We start from the raw sequence: 20,620 nt of genomic DNA, 5'->3' as shown, positions 1-20,620 counted from the left end.
AGTCAGGGGACCACAGATATTCTTCTAGTCACAGCCTGTCACCTCATCAGGTGCCTCACAGTGCTGTGGGTGTGCTGTAGGGCCAAATGCCACCCTCACACCTTCCCCAAAGGGTGTGGGGAGCTGTTCCTCAAAGGCAAGCCATACCAACCCAACTATCACTGGGTCTGCTCCAAAGCTCAGGGAAGGTGAAGGACAGGTCCCTCACTGAGGGTATCATCACGGAGCTCACTGTGGAGCTCCTTCAACTTAAGAAATCTTATTCTAGCAGGGAGCCGCATTGCATCCCAAAGCAACAAAGTATACACACGCTTAACAACCTCAAGCTCAGCTCCTTTCACAAACCCAAATAAATTGTTTCCATGGCTGCCCGGATTCTAAATTAGCAGAACAAACAGTCATTTAAAATGAATGATTTTGAGTCAGAGGAATACAAATCAGAGACTGTATTTCTTCTCATTAGATGAATACTGTTACACCAAAAAAATTTACCTAGATTTTCAGTCTTATATAAACTGGGCAAAAGAACTTCATTATCAAGTGGTCAACAGACAATAAAACCAGTTCTGCCTCCACATCCGACACATCCAGACCTTGACAGATCATTCCCTTTGGTGCCTTTACACATAGCAAGGGTTGCCAGCTACAGGGCTCACATCTTTATTTGGCTTGTGTGGAGCTGTACCCAGAAAGGTTTTACCCCAGAATTAACCTATATGAGCTGTTTCTCTGCTCTGCTGTGCACTGCAGGGACCCCAGCAGCTGTGGCAAAAGGCAGAGTTCAGGTATTGCCAGAGGGGAATGGGGGCACAGGAGAAGGGGAGGAAAGAGTGCCTGCGGTGTCCTGTCTTGAAAGGGAAACAGAAGAGAGGGACCAGGCAACATTAGCTGAAACTTCACACAAAGCCATTTGGAGCCCTTTCTACAGCTCTGCCCCAACTGCTCCCAACTCTCTTGAGCTGCAGCTCTGTCTTTTCTGCCAGCCTCACCAGCCATGCTTTCCTTCACCTGGGCCAAGAAACCATTTTTGCATGGAAGGAGGTTAGTAGGTGATCCTGGTTCATAGCTCTTCCGAGGAAGTGTCAGTCCAGGCAGGACAGCTATTTGGAACGGGTTATAAGAGGTTACCCTCAGGCAAGTGTAGATGTGTGATGAACAGGTTACTCCAAAGGGAGCTCATAATTTGATACAGACCTTTGGAAGCATCGGTACCAAATTCCAGTTGTGCAAATTAAAACTCTGAACACTTCAAGTCTGATTCAGACTGCTGCAAAGTCAACAGGAGTCTCTCGCTGCCTCCAGTGGGTTTTTGATGTGATCCTTATTGAATAAACAATCAAGAAGTAAACATGTATAGAATCTGATTACCTGGTCTCCAGCCTCTGGATGAACTCTCTGCTGCACCATGTAAATACAACATTGGCATGTGAAATTCCAGCAACCTACAGCAGCATTTCCATTGCCCAGCTGGGTACCTGTGGTCAAGCTCATCTATGACTTTTGGTCCTAAGTCACTAGTCTCTGTTATCAAGAAGTAAGACTCTATGATTTACAACTGTCCTTTCTGCCCTTAAAAATCTGTGATGAGATCTTTTTTACATGAACTCTAAGCATCTGCAAGTGCTTGCACCAGCTGGCAAAACTGCCCAACAACCACTCACCCTTTCCACAAGTCACCGTGGCTCCAAGGCTGCCAAGATGCTGCCCTGAGATGATCCGAAGGATCTCTTTTATTTTAACAGTACAGCTGTTTGTTATTCCAGGAGCAGTAAAGCTATCAATTGTGCAGAAGGAGAACATTTTAAAGCACGCTAAACAGCAAATAATCCTCTGCTCAGCATATTAAAATATCACAAACCACAAATTTCCCAGTGTTACGACTCTGTAGCTGTCGTCTGTGTGTTTTAGCACCCCAGTCTCTAGTCTGAGGAGGTGACATGCTCATACTAAGCCTAGGATAAAAGGGGCTGCACAGGATAGCCTTGTGCAGTCTGCTTCCAGGCAGGCATTGCTTTTGCAGACCCTTTCTCACCAATATATTGGCTTATAGTCGCTGCCATGTTTGAATAGCATGTCTTCTTCACTGTAATGGGGCTGCATACTGCTGGATGTATCAAGTAGAGCCTTGGCCATCATGCATGACACAGACCACCTTGTGACAGAGAGGGTGTCTGCAGCCAATCCTTGCTGCATTTTCTGACCCATCTACTTTTTTTGACCTTGGAACAATTGCTCTAATTTCATGCTCACACTAGGTCTTTGCCCTCAACTACTCAAAAGCAGTTTTTAAGGTGCTGACCAAGTCAATGTCTAAGGCAGACTGACTGCAAGATGCTCTGTTGTCATCAGAGCAGGGTCAGATCCATCCAGACATCATGTGTACTGGTACAAGGTGTGTTACTGAGGAGATAAGAGGAGAACAAGGCTATAGGCAGAGATAGATAGATAGATAGACAGACAGACACACTGTCCCTCCAAAAAGAAAAAGTTATGCTTACAGTTTGTCCTTCTCAGACCTTCAACCAGCAGAAAAATGCTGGTCACGCTGCTAGATAAATCCTACAGCTGTGGAAAAACGAACCTTTCCTTAAGTTAAGATAGATAGATGAGTGGTGGTGTCCAGCATTAAGGAAGAGATTTTGGAGACGAAGTCCCTCACTGCCCTGTTGAAAGACATTGTATATGGCTTTGGGGAACACAGGAAAAGTGGCACATAGCAAATATAAGGTCTGGATTTTAACACCAAGAGTCTTCATGCTATTTCATGTGTTCCTCTGACATGGTGCAATCATTTTCTAGCCCTTAAAATGATAGTTTGTTAAAAGGTGTAAGTCATCAGTATGTGCAGAAGCATCTGCAAAATCCAGATGGGAAAATGACCTTGGCTCCTGCAGTTAAAGAGAAAATGAGGCTTGGGCCACATTAACTCCCAGGGTTGCATGTTGGTTTCACTGGAGTTGCCCTGAGGGTGAGTTTGATTCTCAACTCCTTAAAGTTTCCAAAACAAAGCAAAATCCACATTGGGTGGCAATGTGGAACCAATGGGGCTTTTTTATTTGTTTTTTTCCCAATTGTTTTAGTACAAGCTACCATGACTTAAAACTTATTCCTGCACATCTGCAGGAGCAGGCAACTGTTTTACAAAGAAAAGGTAAAGCCTTCACCTGGAACAAGCTCATGCTGCCTTTGGAAAGATTTTACTTTGTTGATGAGGTGGTCTTTCTGTTTAAAGTACCCCCAGCTTTGACTCTCAGGAGTGCATCCATTCGGTCTCTATCTGAAACCACTACCTGCTGATGTGTTTGCAGAAGCTTCTCCCAAGGAACGTATTTCTGAACAGAAAAATGGTTTTACTGAATTAATAATAGATGGTCTCAAGCTGCAACAGTCAAAGTTAAATTTCTACATGCATGTGGACTCCAAGGTTTAGGTATGTCTAAGGCTAGGTTGTCGTGCTCTTTGGCAATCAGATATATCCAATCCTTAACTTTTTTCTTGTTTTAAATACTACCACTTTATGAAAAGCCCAGTCAATTCTACAGACAGAATAAAATTCTGAAATAGTCCAGTTTTTGTATTTGGAGATTCAAGAAAAGAGAGGAGAGCATAGGATTTTGAAGTTGGGTTTATTTTTATAGGGAAAAATATGGAAGGGAAATCCAAAGATGGCGAATTTGAACTAGACCATTTTCCATGGCAAATTTAGGTCTCTGAGTCTCCATAGGGAGCTTTCCCTGGGAAGGTCTGGTTACATACACTGACTGCACAGTTTGAATTCAGATTTAGGTCCTACATGGCAGCCCATTGACCCTGCTAGGAGAATCACTTGAACTTGCTGGTGAAGGGCAAGACTTTCAGTGCCCTAAATGTGACCTTGTGAAAGTTCATTACGCACTCACGTGAAAACTACACTTCTGAAGCCCAGAGGAACTTTGTAGGTGTTTGACTGAGCTGGGAATCACCAGAGTATCCATCTATTTGTGAGATAATGTTTCCTGCTTTCACACCAGAAGTCAATGTTTTCCCAGTGTGTTGCTCCCTATTAGTTCTGCTTTCTGTTCCATCTGATAGCAGAAAGCATAGAAAATAGTGGAAATTAAAAATGAAGATAACGCAAAGTTAAACACACCTCTTCTTGCTTTTCAAATTGAGTTAATGTCAAGCAAAGCTTGTGCTCTAGGCACTGCCTTGCCTCTTTGTTTAACAGTGAATTGAATGGAACTATTTCACTTGCCAGCTTCTGCAGTAAGTTGGAAAATAAAATTAATATGAGGCAGTGTCAGAGTCATAGCGTGTCAGTGACCCCTCCGAGGCACAGTCGAATTGGAAGCTCTTTGCCTTTGCAGGGTCTTGTTATCATATGATTGGACAACTTTATAAGCCAAAATGTTGTGATCCTCGTGACACCCCTGCGGCAGGGCTGGTTGCCAGCAGTTGGAGACTTAGGGCACCATGGGCACAGACTAGGAACAGCATAACAGGAAGGCTGACATCTCTGTGTCTCAGATTTTGGGGTTCTCGCTATGGGGTCTGCACAAATCAAGGGTCCTTGGAAGCAGAATTGCCCAGGACACTGAGCCTTGTTTTCTTATCTTTCCTGGCATGTCTGGAAGAGGTGTCTGGTGCCGTGGGAGGACTCTGTGAAGAGCCTCTCTGGGTTGGGCCATCAGCTGAAAACCTGAGCAGGGTACTTGGCTTGGGATCTCACTGCTGCCCAAGCAAAAACTGCTCTGCCTTGTTCGGACAGGGATGTCCCAAGGACTCAGCAACAACAAGCTCCCAGGGAAACTCTAACCTCTGAGAAAGGAAAGCATCACTGCATGAAGGAGCCAAGCCAGGAGCTGGATATAGAGCCTTAAATGTCACCAAAGTCCTAGTTTAGGGACTGGTGCTAAGATGGAGCTACTGATTGCTTTTCTCCCTGCAATTTTTCTCAGAGCTCAAGGAATTAAAATTCACCAACGCCTTGATTTCTGAAAGACATGAAGTCTGACATACTTTGGTCTTCACTATGTCATTTAGTTTGACTGCCTGACCAACATTTTCCTCCTCCCCTGTGCTGCCCCTTCATTTCTGTATCAAGCGATGAGAAAGAAGGGTAGTAACCAGCTACATAAGATGCAGATTACACACAAGGTTAGCACAGCAGAAGCATACTGCCTTCTTCTACCAGCTCTGCTCAGTATTTAAACTCAGTTATTTAGTTCCCATGGGGAAAATTGTACTAGAATAGAAAAAGGCACAGCACGCAGCTATTATTGGGGCAGTTATTGTAATAAGCATGGAAAATGGAACAATATATAACCCATTCTTTATAGACTCTTGGGAGGGTTATCCTCTGCTTTTCCTCAGATCCTGTATCCAGACACTTTTTTTTATAATTGGTAATGCCTTTTTTTTTTTTTTTTTGGGGGGGGGGGGGGGAGACCCCAGATCCATTTCTATTGCTCAGTAAATATTAATGGCATTTCCCAAAGATAAATTATCCCTATGCCTGCACCAGAGTGTGGTTTGAATAAAACAACCCCTCTTTTTCTCTTTCCAAGCAGCTGTTTGACCAGAGTTCTTGTCCTTTCCATAAGTCCATAAAAGGTCAGATCTCTTTGCACTGATCCTCCAGTTGCCTTAGGTGGGAATGCTTTGGAGCCTGTGTGAGCTCCTTGCACCATAACAATGATCCGTAGTGTCTGCACTGGTGAAATAATCCCTGGAGCCATGCTGACCTAGACCTCATGTGCAGAAGAGAACATGAGGTCCAAGAGGGAGGCAGGCTGGGAAGATGTCCAGCTTTCTGTGCATGCAGCAGTTAGTTATGCAAGTATCATGAAAAGAAATGCTCTGTCCTGAAATGGTAGTTACTTAGCTTTAACTTTATGGCCACAAAGGTTTGAGCAGGTTTGAGAGATACTGATACGCTTAAACGTGATGCTAAAAATGTATCAGCCTGGCTATGGGATCTTTTTTTGGTCCTCAATCCTTTGATGTCTAAGGAGAACATGGGGAAATTGGTTGATGCCATGATTGTTGCTCAGCAGTCGAAGCAGAGCGGTCAAGTTTTACTCCATGCTGGTGAGGAGGATGTAAGCCTTGCTGCCTTTTACCCCATGGAAACAGCTTTCAATCACCCTGAAGGCTGAAGCATTGGCGGTGGGAGAGGGAAGACGTGAATGCCATGGAAACCTCTCTGCTTCACTGAGGAAGTGCCAGTGGTGTTTCTTTTGATTCTACTCATAGAGGTTTGCAGTGGGTCATCCCATAGCAGCAACTAAAGATTTTCTTCCAGTTCTGGGAGAGGAACCTGGCCCTGAAGACACTCGCTTTTGCTTTTCTTGTCTTTTTTTTTTTTCCCCCTTGATGCAAAGAAGTGACATACAAACTGAGCCCTGCTATCTAGGACCAGGGCTAAGCTATGCCAAAGTTAATAGAGGTCTAGTGTTGGACATGTTTTGGGACCAACATTCTCCCCCCGTTTAAAGTAGTGTATTTTAGTGTGTGCCCATTAGCAAAGGTTGGTTTTGTTTGCTGTAACTAATGATAATTCTGAATCTTCTTTTTTTAGGAACTGTAGTCCTCAGAAAGACAGTTTTTCTCATGTCTACCATACATATATGCTGCAGCTTTGCTGGCGTGAAACTGGGAAGGATGGCACACTTTGTTTTCTGCTAGCTCTAATCAGCCTGGGGACCTCACACCACCACTTGCTTCAGCTTTGCTCAGAGAATGTGGCAATGATGTCTTTCTGGGGCAGGAACACTCATGGTGCACAATCTGTGAAGTTTAAGATGTAAAGGTGTAAAGTGAGGCCTGTGACAGCTTGAAGGATTGCGTGGGGCTCTATCAGCCAGACCTTGTCTGAGCGCAAACAAAAAAAATGTTGTTGACAAACAACTTTCATAAATTGCTTTGTTGAGTGTCAACTTCGCTTTATAGCACGTTGTCACATGCCAGTGCTGACACTTGTGGCGCAGTATGGCATGCTTGTTGTGCTGGTATCTTTTTCTGCATTTTCTTTTTTCCTAGTAAATTCCTGATGGTCCAAACTGGAGCCATATTATCAGGTTTTGCCTTTGGCGCATAGGTGAGAGGAGCTGTGTTGCATAGCATGTACTGCCAGAACAGTGCCAACATCACAATTAAAAACCAAACGGGTGAAACAAAATGAATGCTTTAAATGTACCCGTATTTCTGTGCTGTGAAGTGTTTTCTACTGCTGGACTTCTAATGTCCAAGTTCTTCCATAGCAGCACCTGTTATTCAGAAAGCAAAGATTTGCTGCAGACTTTTAGCAGAGTTAACAGTTACCGTGGGCTAGATGAGATGAAAACTTCCTTTTTTATCGTTTACTTTTCTTGGCCATTTTCTGTGCTAGATATTTTCCCAATGCCATGCCAATGTATCTAGGAAGGGAATTTGTCCTGCTAGTATCACATGTAGGCTAGACAAGAGTTGTAGTCACTATAACGTTAAACTGAGTGACAAAGCTCCCTAAATGGTTGTGGCATGTGTGGCTAAAGAAAGAAACAAAAGAAACGTTGCTCATCAGGACTTTGACACTGAGCAATAATAGAGGCAATGAAGAGACTGTAATAAATAACCTCAAAGCAGGAAAAATCTCTGTGGAGGCCGTTGCCCTGCAGATTGGGAAGTGGCAGATGGACAATCAACAAAACCCACAACACCTCCTTGAGTATGGCTTGGGAGAAAGCTTACAAGTACTTGGGTAAAAAAAAAAAATGCATGAAGCCCGACATGGTACCTGCAAATCACGGATCTCCCTGGGCCATCCCAGACATCTGGAGGGTGTTGGGGCACCCGGAGCCAAGCAGCTCCCAGTCAGGAACCAGTGCAGGTGGACATTGTGGAGTTGGGCTGTGCAGCCTTACTGGTTTTTGGGCTATGCTGATGTCAGGAGCTGATTTTTGCAGCTTCCTTAGAGGTCAAGAAGTGCACAGTATTTCCTATGGTGTGTGGGGAGGATTTTATCATGGTTTATGCCACCATATGTGGCTTATGGTTTGCCAGGGCTAAGCAGGCAGCCAGGAAAGCCAGCATTTACTTACAACACATGGCAGAAGACCTGCTCCAAGGTAGCGCAGATCCTGGGTGTGTGCGCAGGATTCATTAGCTCTCATTACGGGTCAGCTCAGTGAGTGTCGCATGAAGGTGATTAGCTCAAACACAATGGACCAAAGGAGGAGATTATTTTGACATTAGGTCTGAATGTGGCATTTCCAGGGAGTCTTGCAATGATTTGGCCAAAGAAAATTATCACGGCAAAAGTGCAGTGTGGGAAGTGATAAGTGAGACACACAACAGAAAAATAAGCACCTGGTAGGACTGGATCTGCTGTTGCCCACAGCTTTATGGGGCCTTAGGCAAAGGGTGTCCTGCACACAAGGTCACAGCAATTTTTGATCTTTCAGGCTGGATCTGCTCTAAATGACATCAGTGACCTTGGCAAGTTGCCCATAGCTGGGGCCTGAAGAGTCTTGTGGTACCAAGGTGTGCCATGGATGCTGTCTTCTGTGGTAGGTTCTGGGCTTTCCCTCCAGGAGGGCAGCTGAGAAAGGCCATGGCTCAGTGACTAAACCACGGTGTGGGTGTTTGGTGGCTTGATTAGTTCAGAGACCTCCTAGCTCAACATGTTGGTCTTGAGGCTCTAATTCTTTGAATGTACATCTCGCCAGTAAGTAAGTAAGCAGCCCCCCCTGCACCCCTTAATTTGGGGTGCTTGCTAGTTTATAAGGGAGCAGAAATGTAGGCAATGGATTGTATCAGATGGGGTGTGGGGTATGTTCCCAACCTGAACATGTATTAGTGACCTTGCCCCAGCGTTGTAGGACTAGGGGCTCTGAGGGTGGCAGGAGTCACTCCAGCATGACTGAGAGCCCAAGATAAACCTCATCGGTGCTTGCTGTTGGCACGCTGGCACCGGTGCCCTCTGTATCCCTATAGCATGGAGTGGCTGCCTGTATGTACAGCATTAGGTGGCAGAGCCGTGGTAAGAGACTCTTTATTTCAAGGTTTCAGCTTTTCAAAACACAAAAGGACATGCTTGAAATTCATTCCTTCATGCTGATCCTGGGAGTCTTCCATAACCTTGAAATTTGGCTCTCTCCTTAGCTTTCCCTGCTTGCTCTGTGCCTGTACAGAGCTGCTCACCAAGCCCTGCCCCACACCGGTGCCAGCACGTGCCGTGGGGCTGGAGGTGCCCAGGTCAGCAGCCGCTTCACAGGGAGCACCATGGCCAGCCCAGGCACTCCCCGTCTCCCGCAGCCACAGCGGCTTCACAGCATGTAGTTGCCGGCCGGCTGACGCACTAGAAGCCTCAAGAATTAAGGTGGTATTTGGTATTTCATGTATGCCCCTAATTTATCAATGACACAAGCACTCCCACCCGGCTTGTAACAGCAAGGCTTTAGGCTGTTTCCCCTTGTATAACGAGCCATTCTGACCCATTACCTCTCTCCAGGCCCTTGGGCATTTTGCTTATTCATTTTGCTTTTCATGTCTCACAGGAGATACAACCACAGCCTGAGCAGCAAAAACTTCCTGGATGCTACAGCCAGGGCAGTGCCTGTTTTTGTAACAGCAACTGTATCGCCTCTACGATTTGCTGCTCCTGCCTGTAGGCCCTGGGTGCCAAAAGAGGTCAGAAACTGAAGTTAATGTGTGTGGGCAGGGAAAAGGCATCTGCACGTATTGCCCTGTTTCAGTACCACCCATGGGAGTGAGGGTGTGTGAGTCACAGCTGAACCCCAAACTACAAGGAGAGAAAACGCCAGACAGTGCAAATCCCCACTAATGCTCTAGTTGCTGCAGGTGGGCCCAGCGCAGAGCATCCCTCACCCCATTGCTGCCTTCCTTGCCTTTCCCTATCTGTGAATTCATTACCTCTAATGGGCTTCTCCAGCACCTGCAGCCCTGGTGCTTGCGAGACATACCCACACCCATACTCAGGTTGCTGCAGCACCTCAGGAGTTCTCATCCCATAACGAGCTTGGCCATGGTAAGGCTTTGGATTAGAGGGGTTTGTTGTCTCAGCTTTGAACATGTATAAAATGAGACATGTGTGGAGCCTTAACACATAGGGCGAGCCCAGCTGCTAGAAGGAAACGGCAGCATCTCGTCACCCTGGCACAGCTGGATGGGCACAACAACCCACATTCCCCTGTAGCTACCCCCTCCTCTGCACACCCCACCTACTCCCTCCCCACAGCCCTCTTCCCATCGCTGAAATCCCTGCCACCCCCTCACATAGCACATGCCTCATCGTTTCCATCTGACAGCAAGGATTTCAGTAGCGTTTCTTGCCCCCGTTTGTATTTTAAAGCAAGCAGCCATCTCTCCTTCCCTGTATCTTCTAACTCTTCCCTAATAAATATGATCACTTCATCCTGCGAGACCTGAAAACCCATTTCCAAAATTCCCCTGGCAACTAATACAGTAAAACAAGCTTATAAATATAAATAATTATGATAAAAAGGCATAAAATGCCAGACTTGGGTCAAACATACTCACACAGTGACACTAGCAACAAATAACTACACAGTGTTTGAATGTAGAGGAAAAAGCTGAATACAGAGTAGCTAGTTTGTTGCCCATAACTGTCAGACTCCTAATTCAGACAGGCCATATTTTATTGATAGCAGAGCAAACACAGTCATAATCCATCCCTACCTTTCCTGCTTTGTGAAAAATGCCATCCATCCCCAGGGAAGCAGGGATGGAGAAAACAGTGGTGTGAACGTGAAGTGAAAGTATAAGACAGAAATCACAGTCCCAGGCTGTGTTTCCCACGTGTTTCTCGCACATCATATGCTAAGTTCAATTTTCCAAAAGCTTTGTTTTATTTTTAAAGGTAACATCTTTATTATTATTATTATTATTATATTTATTAGTTGTTGTTATTATTATTATGCAGAGATGAGATTTTTTTTTTTCCCCCTTTGATCACAGAGCAAACAGTTTGCTTTTGAAAATGTTAATGGAGTCCTGATTTAAAACATTTTTTCTTCACTTTTTTTTGTTGTTTTTGTTTTTTAAAACGTTGCAACAGGCAGGATCTGGGGTTCGATTTCCTCGTTCTACACAAAGGAAGATTCTGGAGTTCGGACTCCTAGCCACTACCGGTAGGTCCTGCCTTGCTCAGTTGTCGTCATCTCAGTGTGGTTTCGCCAGGTGGGGTGGGTAGGTGGGTGGGAGGGGAGGAGTTGGAAGAAGGGAGGGTGTTTGTCAGCTATGTCGAGTCTTGGTTAACAACTTTGCCTCCATTCATGGTTGGTGTCCCTGAACTTTTTCTTGAGCGTCCTTGTTTTTCTCCAATTTCATGCAGCGATGGCTCTCTGTACATGCACACTGCAAACAGAAAAGACACCTGTTAACAGCCCTGAAGTCACAGACATCAGTGACCATAATGAACTATTTCTTTGTATATGAGGTGGAAATTCCAGCCCCAATACAAACACACACACTCTTACAGAAACCTCAGTGGCCCAGCAGTAGATCCTGTTACCAAGCAAGATCTGTTTTACCTGCCCTCGCTGCCAGTCAATCCTCCTTCTGTCTCTGGATCCTTCCAAAGGCACAGATAGAAATAGGGGATTTCTCACAGATAAGTCTTTCTAGGTTTTCTGTGCTTTACTGTTTTTTCATGTTATATTAACATATATAAAATAAACATGCCAGTTCACAGCACCGTGTATTGTCTTGAGATGCTGATTATCATTTAATAACAGGTCCAAGAATTACCCGATCCCCAGTCCTTAATCTCCAGCAGGAAGCCCTTGAGAGTCTTGAAGCAAAACTACACTTGCAGATGAGGCATCCAAGCCTTCTGGGTGTTAAGCTCTGGATCTGGAAGTGGTGACTCAAGCCTATTTGGCTCCTTCAGCCAAGAGCTGAGGTCTGCTCTCAGCACTTCTTATTTTTTCCCCTGTAAATCAAGACAGCCAGCCAAGGCCAAGGCCGTGACCACACACCGGGATGAGTTCAGTGACAGCAAGCCAAGGGCCATCCAAGCTCTGGGTGGTCACCTGGCAGCACCTGAGAACAGGGTGGATGGAGGGCACCTTCTCTCCAGACCCTGGCTAAGCAAATGTGTGTCCTATAAAAATGGACTTGCTGGTGCCTAGACAGCCTGAGAAGGCAACATCTGCCCAAGGCATGGCACATCCCCTTGTCCGGTGCAGCATGAAGCATTTATCCAACTCACCATGTGGACTAAGTCCTCATGGCTGTCCTCGTGCCGTGTGAGGTGTGCCAGAGAGCAGGGGCACATGCTGAGTGGCTCAGCATCTCACACCAAAGGGAGCGTCTCTCATGAGCTCATCGCAAATGTGGTGGGGTATAGATGTGATTGAAATAGTGAGGCATCTCAAGGGCAGGCACGCTGGAGTTCAGAACTTGAGGTAGGTCCAGACTGCAAATGTCATGCCCGGATCTTTGCAAAAATTAGGATAGAAAGAAATTATTGTGTACTGCTTCATTTTGTAAAGCTGTCACGTTACAAGCAATGGCACAAAGCTCCAATGCAGGGGATAGAGGCCATCAGGTTTTGGTTCTGGGTAATCAACAAGAACAAAATTTCAAAAATTATCTGAAGAAATGACAAAAATACTCCATGTATAAAAAAACCTATGTAAGCACTTATATTTATAACCTCCCCTGATTTGCAAATAAATCCTGGCAATTAGAAACAGGCTGCAAATGACATTATTGCTCTGCATTTTACTCCTAGCTAGATAAACAGTTATAGCAGTGTGCAACAATACAGGACAGAGATAAAGTGCAGTCAACTGTGTATTAATAGGAGGGATATTGCATTGAATATATGAGCAGTGAAAAAATACTACTTTTCCCATAGAGCATTTTTCATGTAAGGCTTTCAAAGCAGTTTAAACACGCACACTAGCTGGGCCTCCCAACATGGCTGCAAGGCAGGTACTGCTCTGCAAACTGTTATTGCTACTGGAGCCATTTTTTGATGAAAATGAGAATAAAGAGAAAATTAATGACCTGTCCCATGGGTCTGGGCCAGGATGAGCAATGCCAGGACTGCCCCTCAGCTGCCCAGACTATCGATGCCATCTCGATGCTGCAAGGAAAGTGTGTAGCATGGTGGCAACAGAAGGAAAAGGGCTCTCGCATCCCCTTTCAACTGCTGAGCTGCCCCTCATACCGTGGTGTGTCCCTCAACTACCAGGTGATGGTGAATTTGCCTGCTGTGGCAAAGTACCTAATAAAATCTTGAAGAACAGTATGAAAAGGTGAGCAACTGAGGAAAACCTGTGCCCTTGTGATGTCTTAGCTTGAGTTACAGAGCCTTTTGATGACACTGAGGATGCGCATCACTTCTGTGACTGACCGTATTCTCTGATGTGATGTTTGCCCTGCAGAGTTGGGTATTTGTGCCAGCATTGCCCCAGTGCCCCTGACATTCCATACACAAAGTTATGCCTCAAGTGCAGTGTTGTCTTCACCTTGACCTCTCTGGTCCCAAGCTGGAGCTGGAGGGACTTCCATGAGCTCTTCCCCCAGGCAGCCACACATCCCTGCATCCATCCCCAATACCTCATTGGGCTGGGCCAGATGCTTAACCACAAGGGCTGAGCCTGAGCAAAGCCCACAGCAGCAGCACCACAGTAAGTTGCCTTTCCTCAGCAACCTGCCTCTTACCATTGCCTTTGGGCAAAAACCTTGCGCTGCTAACAAGGCCCACAGAGTAATGAATATAAATCAGGCTATAGAAGTAAACAACATTTGCAGCTAAAAATTAAGGAAACCCTGTACTTACTTAGCAAGCAAATAGGGCAGGAATTATAAGTTTATCTTCCAGTCTAGTGCATGATACAAGTACTGACATGGGGCATGGCTGGAGGCTGCTCACATTGTGCTTTTCAGACAGAGCTGTCAAAGCCTCTGTACGAGACAGGCTGTGCCAACAGACCATGCCAGAAAATCTGTAGCAGCATAGGACAAGCATATTTTCAGTATTTAGGTACACCCACAGTATCAGTGTACGCAGTATTTGTATGGCATCACGCACAAGATAGTGCCTGGATATTATTCTACACAAGAGACTTGCGCGTGTGTGCTGAGCTATGGCCATCGCTCAGCAGCGGCTGCAAACCCCCATGCACTGCCGCAGGCAGGTGTGTGTGCACACAGACACAGGGGTGTGTATGCACACAGCCACGCACGTGTGGGGTTTTAAGTATGGTGTGACATGTTGTGCAACACAGGCTCTAGGACTACAGTTTGTTACTCCTTGTACTGAGGAAGCTTGAGTGTGACTCACGCGCGGAGATGTTAGTCACGGACCGGGGAGGGGGAGTGTTTGCAAATGGACTGTTGTGAGTGCCCAGGTCTTTCTGGAGTTAAACTAAATCTTTGTGGTTTAGGACCAGCACTCACTGACAGGTCCGTTTGGGGTCCCTGCGTGTGCATGCATGTGTGGAGACACACTGTCCCTGTCACCTGCATCAATGTAAACTAGTAGCCGTGTGACAGTCGGCATGCCCAGACACTTGGGAGGTCTGCTGGTGCACACAGCACAAGGCAGCTTTGGAATGATGAGCAATTTGGCTAGATCAAGAGTCCCCTCCCTGCTTTGCCTTGCTTCTCCCACCCACCCACACCCACACACCAAGCCAAATACAGCCCTTAATGTCTAGAAACCAAGCAATGCTTTAGAGCTTCAATCAGATAATCAGCTTCTATGTCCCAGATTCTAATCAACACATCCATATTCATGCTTTAATTGGAAAGTGCCGTTAGCTTGATCCGCTATAGAGCCACTGGCGTAAATGGAAGGGGGTGAGTGGGAGTGGAGCTGTGCCAAAGTCTGGTTCTTGCGGCTTTTGATTCCCTGCTTCCCTGCTAACCAGCAGTGCCTGCCATTCGCACGCACAGGGAAACAATTTTGCACAAAGAAACAACTCACAAATTAGGCAGGAAGGAGACTGAAGGTACAAGCAAGGGGGAATGGGGTGGCGGGGAGCATCCTTCCCGAATACGAAGGCATAGAGGGGGCTGCCTGTCACCCAGGAACAGCTCCATCTCTCGCCTATGCGCTGGCACAGGATCCCAGCCTCATTCCTGCTTCCCAGGCATGGCACCGGCACACCACCCACACGGTGAAACCGAAATCACCCTGTGCTGCTTCCCTGGGCGTCAGGCACTGCCTGAGTTTGGGAAGCACGCACCATTTTGTGACCTACTCCTGGTATTTCTCACTTGGCATCGCTGCAAGTTTGGGGGGGTTCAGGGGATGCAACAAATGCCATTCGCTTTCTCTGGAATACGGGAAAAAGCTTATTAAATGACCTTAGATCTATCTCATCCAGCCAGTTTCAGTCCTGGCTTTCCCTGCCCCAGACCCTTGCAAGCTAGGAGGAACCAAATTTTTTCCAAGTTGCCATTTAGCAGGTAGGCAGGTCGTTAGCCCTGCAGGATAGCAACACGCCCCGATGGCAGGCAGCCGGGGAGACGGGCTCTTTCCCTTGACAGATGCCACAGCTCCGGGTGTCGGTATCTGCAGCAGCGGCTGCATTAGCTAATGCTTCGGTGGAGAGAATTAATTGTCTGAGCAGGAGCTAGGGGCAGAGAGAGCAAGTGATTATGCACCCTCGTTTTCTGCCTCTAATTACTGTGTTCTAAACCCAGTCCCAGCTGATGCATTTGAGAGGCATTTGAGCTCGCGTCTATCTGGCGGCTAAATGTGCAGGGTGCTGCCAGATGGAATCATAGTTTGTTCAGGTAAGAAAGGCAGCACAGGATGACAAAAAGCCAAGCAAAAGCGTGGTTAAAATACATTGGATTTGCCATCTAATAAGATTATTAGGAGTTTGATAGATGAACAAGTGAGTTAGTGTGGAATTGAAAACATACCAAAGCCCGCCGCTTAAAAGACAGACCCAAAAGAGGAGCTGTGTTAACAAAGACTGATAAAGACTGTGGGATTTACCTTTTTTGGTTTTTTTAAAGAACACTTTTTAGGATGTTTTATGGATTAAGGTGATACCTTTGAAGCATTTTCACTAGGCCTACCACATCTTCCTACTCAACAGTCTTGTACTTCTTTGCAACACCTGAGGACGCTGCTTTAGCAAAACTGGGATATTGCATCCCTAGGAAAACACACTGGGGAAGATCTGGTTGCTGTTCCTTACACATGGATATTCATCAGTGGTAATAAATGGACAGACTAGTCATTAACAGGTCACCTTCATATCTGATATGCGTTCATGTCATGAGGGCTGAAGCACCATGATGTGGAGTTAGGGGCAGCTCTGCTGACTCAGATGGAGGAATAATTGTCTTCTGCTTGCTGTGGACAGATTTGCCACCCCAAATGCATTCTGGCTTGGGCTGGGTGAGAGATGTAATGTAGCTCTTTTGGGAGAGCGATCTGGAAATTACGTCTTCAAGGAGAAGGAAATACAAATCACAGAGCACATCCACAATAAGCATCTGATAAAATTCTCACTTAAGTGATTGGAAAAGTCTCCCATCGTTTGAGATGGGTTTGGATATTTAAAAGAACAAGAGGCACTGTGGACAGTAGTGTTTGTCCAGCACTAATCACTACAGACACTTAAAGAGACTGAAATTGCTTTAAAAGATTGCTAGGTGTCCAAGTGACAATGATACTCAAGCTTGTGCAGTCTGGTTCAATCTATATGTCTGCACTTTAAGGGCTCCTTTAGCTCGAATGATCAGTGATCAGAAATAAAAATATCAAAAGAAATGTGTTGCATATGTGTGTTTTTAACAAAAACTGGCACCATTAACTGCTGCCTGCCAGGCTGTTTGCCTTGGCTTTGCCTATGCACAGATGGGAGAGGAACTTAACGTTTCCCCCGTTATTACTTAGTAAGTTTTTTGTGCTTTCATATTGATTAAGCTTAATGCTGTTTCCAAAAACAAACAAATGCTACCTACACTAAACCAAAAAAAACCCTCGTACCAACCAAAACCCAAAACTTTTCCAGTTGGTCTCTAGTGACTTTTGCACAGAACAACCTCCAGCATCCTGACAATCTACAGGAGTCAAAACACCCTGTGGGATTAGCACAACATAAAAATGCAGCTGTTAAAAGCCATAGATAACAGACATACATACACAGATACCACTGTACATATATGCACATGTACACATCTGCAGTCCTCAGAAACTATCTGGGAGGATATTTCTTACTTATTTATTAGTTTACTGCCCATTTGCAACTTCAAGGAGAGGACTTCTGAGTTCAGAAAGCAGTATGAAGCAACGAGAGTCAAATGAGGTCCGGGAGCAATCTGGGCTTTTTTGTGTTGCCTCTCCCTGCGAACGCCCTCTTCACTAAGCTGCTGCATAATTTTTCTGCACACGGTAAACAACTAGGAAGTTTCATCTCAGAGATAATTGCCACTGAAGTGGTGGGTGAAGTGATTCCTAGCAATGTATGTAACACCTCTTCTTCCCAGGGACCAGATTCCTCCTTGCATACATTACTGTGTCAGCCATCATGTGGCAGGGCTAACGCTGGTGGTGGTACCAGAGCAAAAGAAGACCTGGGTGCATTACTGCAGATGGAAGCTGCAAAGTACAGGCCTGAATAAGCAGCAAAGCCCACATGCTGCAGCATGCCACAGCATTCAGCAGAACGGACAAGCAAATATAGCAGGGGAGTGCTTTGAATAATTCCTTAGAGTCATGACAAAGAGAAAGAAGCTGTTAAAACAGGGAAGGAATTGCCCCTTTTCTATAACATCTCTGCTTGCAGGCTCTGGAGACTTTGATGGATGCAGCACAGAGAAGTCACGTGGAGCTGAGCGCATTTTACTCCAACCCTCCCCACGAGCCTCTGCTACCTACAATGAATCTTAGGCTTGGGACCAGAGTCCTCTGTCTAGAGTCACAGTCCCAGACAGCTGAATGCTTTGGGAAGCTGACACGTGCCTCGGCTTGGGAGACTGCCAGCTCTTTGATGCAGCAGCGCTCACAGAGGCTGACTGCAAAGCATGTGGAGGAGGGAAGGGGTGGAGGAGCCCTTAATTTGGCTGCCAATTTCCAAAGCGCTCACTCGCTCGGGAGGTTATGTGACAGCTGTGATTGAAGCAAGCGTGGGAGGATGCAACTGCAGGAAAGGGAAGCTCTCGGGCTGGGCTGGGTTTCTCAAAATGAAAGCCAGAGCGGCATTTGCCGCAATGAGAACTCCGCTGTGGATCAGGCACCTCTATTAAGGCAAGACTCTCCACAAGAAGAGCCACAGGAATGGCCTAGCTTAATGCATGCAGAAGACAACTATTGAGCCATTCAGCAGGCACCACGTACACTACATCAAAAAAGAAGCCTGGATTCAAAAGAACCCACTGATCAGTGCCAAGACCCAGTCAGGCAGCAAAGAAATACCAGAAGGAGCTGGAAACCCAGCTGTGAAAGCTAGCGCTTGCAAAAGACTCTCCTCCCAGCCAAGGCAGGAGAGGATGAGACAGAAGAGAAGCTGGTGACCGACCCCATGCCTGAAGCAGGCCCTGTTCCTTAGCAAAACTCAATGAGGGCTTAGGGCACCAATCTCACTAACACCTCAGATAAACAAAAGGCTCACAGCTGCAGAAAAGCTGTTGAAAACAATCATAGAATCACAGAATCATTAAGGTTGGAAAAGACCTGTAAGATCATCAAGTCCAACCATCAACCCAACACCACCATGCCCACTAATCCCTTTCAGGTAGTTGTAGAGAGCGATAAGGTCTCCCCTCATCCTCCTCTTCTCCAGACTGAACAACCCCAGTTCCCTCAGCCGCTCCTCATAAGACTTGTGCTCCAGACCCCTCACCAGCTTCGTCGCCCTTCTCTGGACACGCTCCAGCACCTCAATGTCCTTCTCGTAGTGAGGGGCCCAAAACTGAACACAGTATTCGAGGTGCGGCCTCACCAGTGACAAGTACAGGGGCACGATCACCTCCCTACTCCTGCTGGCCACACTATTTCCGATACAGGCCAGGATGCCGTTGGCCTTCTTGGCCACCTGGGCACACTGCTGGCTCATATTCAGCCGGCTGTCAATCAACACCCCAGGTCTTTTTCTGTGGGGCAGCTTTCCAGCCACTCTATCCCAAGCCTGTAACATTGCATGGGGTTGTTGTGACCCAAGTGCAGGACCGGCACTTGGCCTTGTTGAACCTCATACAATTGGCCTCAGCCCATTGATCCAGCCTGTCCAGATCCCTCTGCAGAGCCTGCCTACCCTCGAGCTGATCAACACTCCCGCCCAAATTCTTGTTGTCTGCAAACTTGCTGCAGGAGCACTCAATCCCCTCATCCAAATCATCAATAAATATATTAAACAAGCACAGGACAAGAGGCTTGAGGCCATTCTCTGCTCTTCCAAGATCTACATCTCCTATGCAGAGGCTACAGATACTCTGGGAATGCTGAGCTGAATTTCTCTCATTGTGCTTTGCTTCAGTGGTCCAACAGATGATTTCAGCCTGCCTCCCTGAACTGGCCTTTCACTCACACATACACACACTCATCTGCCCCTGTGCCTTAGCTGGGAAGCTGTTAAAACAGCTACTAGTGCATGGACTTAGCTGTGGCCTCCACCACTTGTGAGTGGTACCTGTCAGGAAAGCATCACTTCATGTCTTCTCTCCACGCATCCAGCCCTGACCCCACAGCCATGGGGGTAGCGAGAGGGAGCATGAAGCTCTGCGGCCAAGGTCAGCCCCAGGTTGTTGTGTCCCTGAGGTGGCCACTGGCAGGTCCGAGATGGGGTCAGAAAGGCGTACCTAGCTTGGGGATCAAAAAGTAGTGCTTTTTCCAGCCAGAGGAAAAATAGAGGTCTCCTTGTTCCCAAAATCACACTAGTACCTGTTAAGTACTAGGCTCATCACATTACATCTCTCCATTATCAGGCACCAGCTCACAAAAAGCAACACACCCTGGCACGAGCCTGTGGCACACTTCAGTAGTGTACAGTCAGCAGCAGGAGGGCAAAACTTCAACTCCATGACTTTTACTCACGCTGTGATGATGGCGTGTGGTATGAGAGCATCTCATCTAACTTTGGACACCTATGGTAGAGGTTTCTCTACCCCCAGTGACTAATTAGGATGTCTTTACAAATGAGAAAAAACAGATTTAAGTCATCTTAGAGTAGACATATAAAGTACATCCACAGCTGTGCTGGTAGGACCCATTTCTCTCCTGTTACTATAAACAGATTCTCAAAGTCTAAAACCAGGTGAGATAAATCCTATCTCTGCTGACTCTACATGGGCCTGGAAACCCACTTAACGAGTTGGGAAAATCATCACAGAGACCCCCACATTGGGTCACTACTAGCTTGTATTCCTTTTGAACTGCTGGCCGCTCGAGGGCTGCTTTCCTTTCCCGGTAACTTCTCACGTTCCTGGGCTTTTAAATTCATCCTTTAGCAACCCAAAGCTGAGAATCCCCTTTGGGATGATGTGCAAGGTTTATTATATGGGAAGGAAAGCAAATGAAATGCTAACAGTGTGGCCCAGCACCTTCCTGAAACGTTACAAATGTTTTCCTTGCAGCCCAACATCCCCATCCAGGAAGCCCCAAATCTGCAGTTGCAAACTCCCCCTCCCCATACCCCACTGA

General features: G+C 46.4%; 1 protein-coding gene across 3 annotated transcripts in view; it reads right to left on the bottom strand.

Annotated features, from left to right (window-relative positions):
- Window positions 1-11,013: 11,013 nt before the first annotated feature.
- The window catches only part of FGF12 (fibroblast growth factor 12), a 145,383-nt gene continuing 135,776 nt past the window's right edge, over window positions 11,014-20,620 (bottom strand). For all 3 annotated transcript variants that reach the window (XM_059822623.1, XM_059822624.1, XM_059822622.1), the window contains one exon: window positions 11,014-11,358. In XM_059822623.1, the coding sequence (XP_059678606.1) occupies window positions 11,240-11,358 (119 nt within the window). In that variant the 3' untranslated portion in view covers window positions 11,014-11,239. The remainder of the gene's footprint in view (window positions 11,359-20,620) is intronic.

The sequence above is a fragment of the Gavia stellata genome, chromosome 11 (genome assembly GCF_030936135.1).
Source record: "Gavia stellata isolate bGavSte3 chromosome 11, bGavSte3.hap2, whole genome shotgun sequence".
Taxonomy (NCBI): domain Eukaryota; kingdom Metazoa; phylum Chordata; class Aves; order Gaviiformes; family Gaviidae; genus Gavia; species Gavia stellata.
Note: the sequence above shows the minus strand (reverse complement) of the source record. Positions and strands in the feature narration are given on the sequence as shown.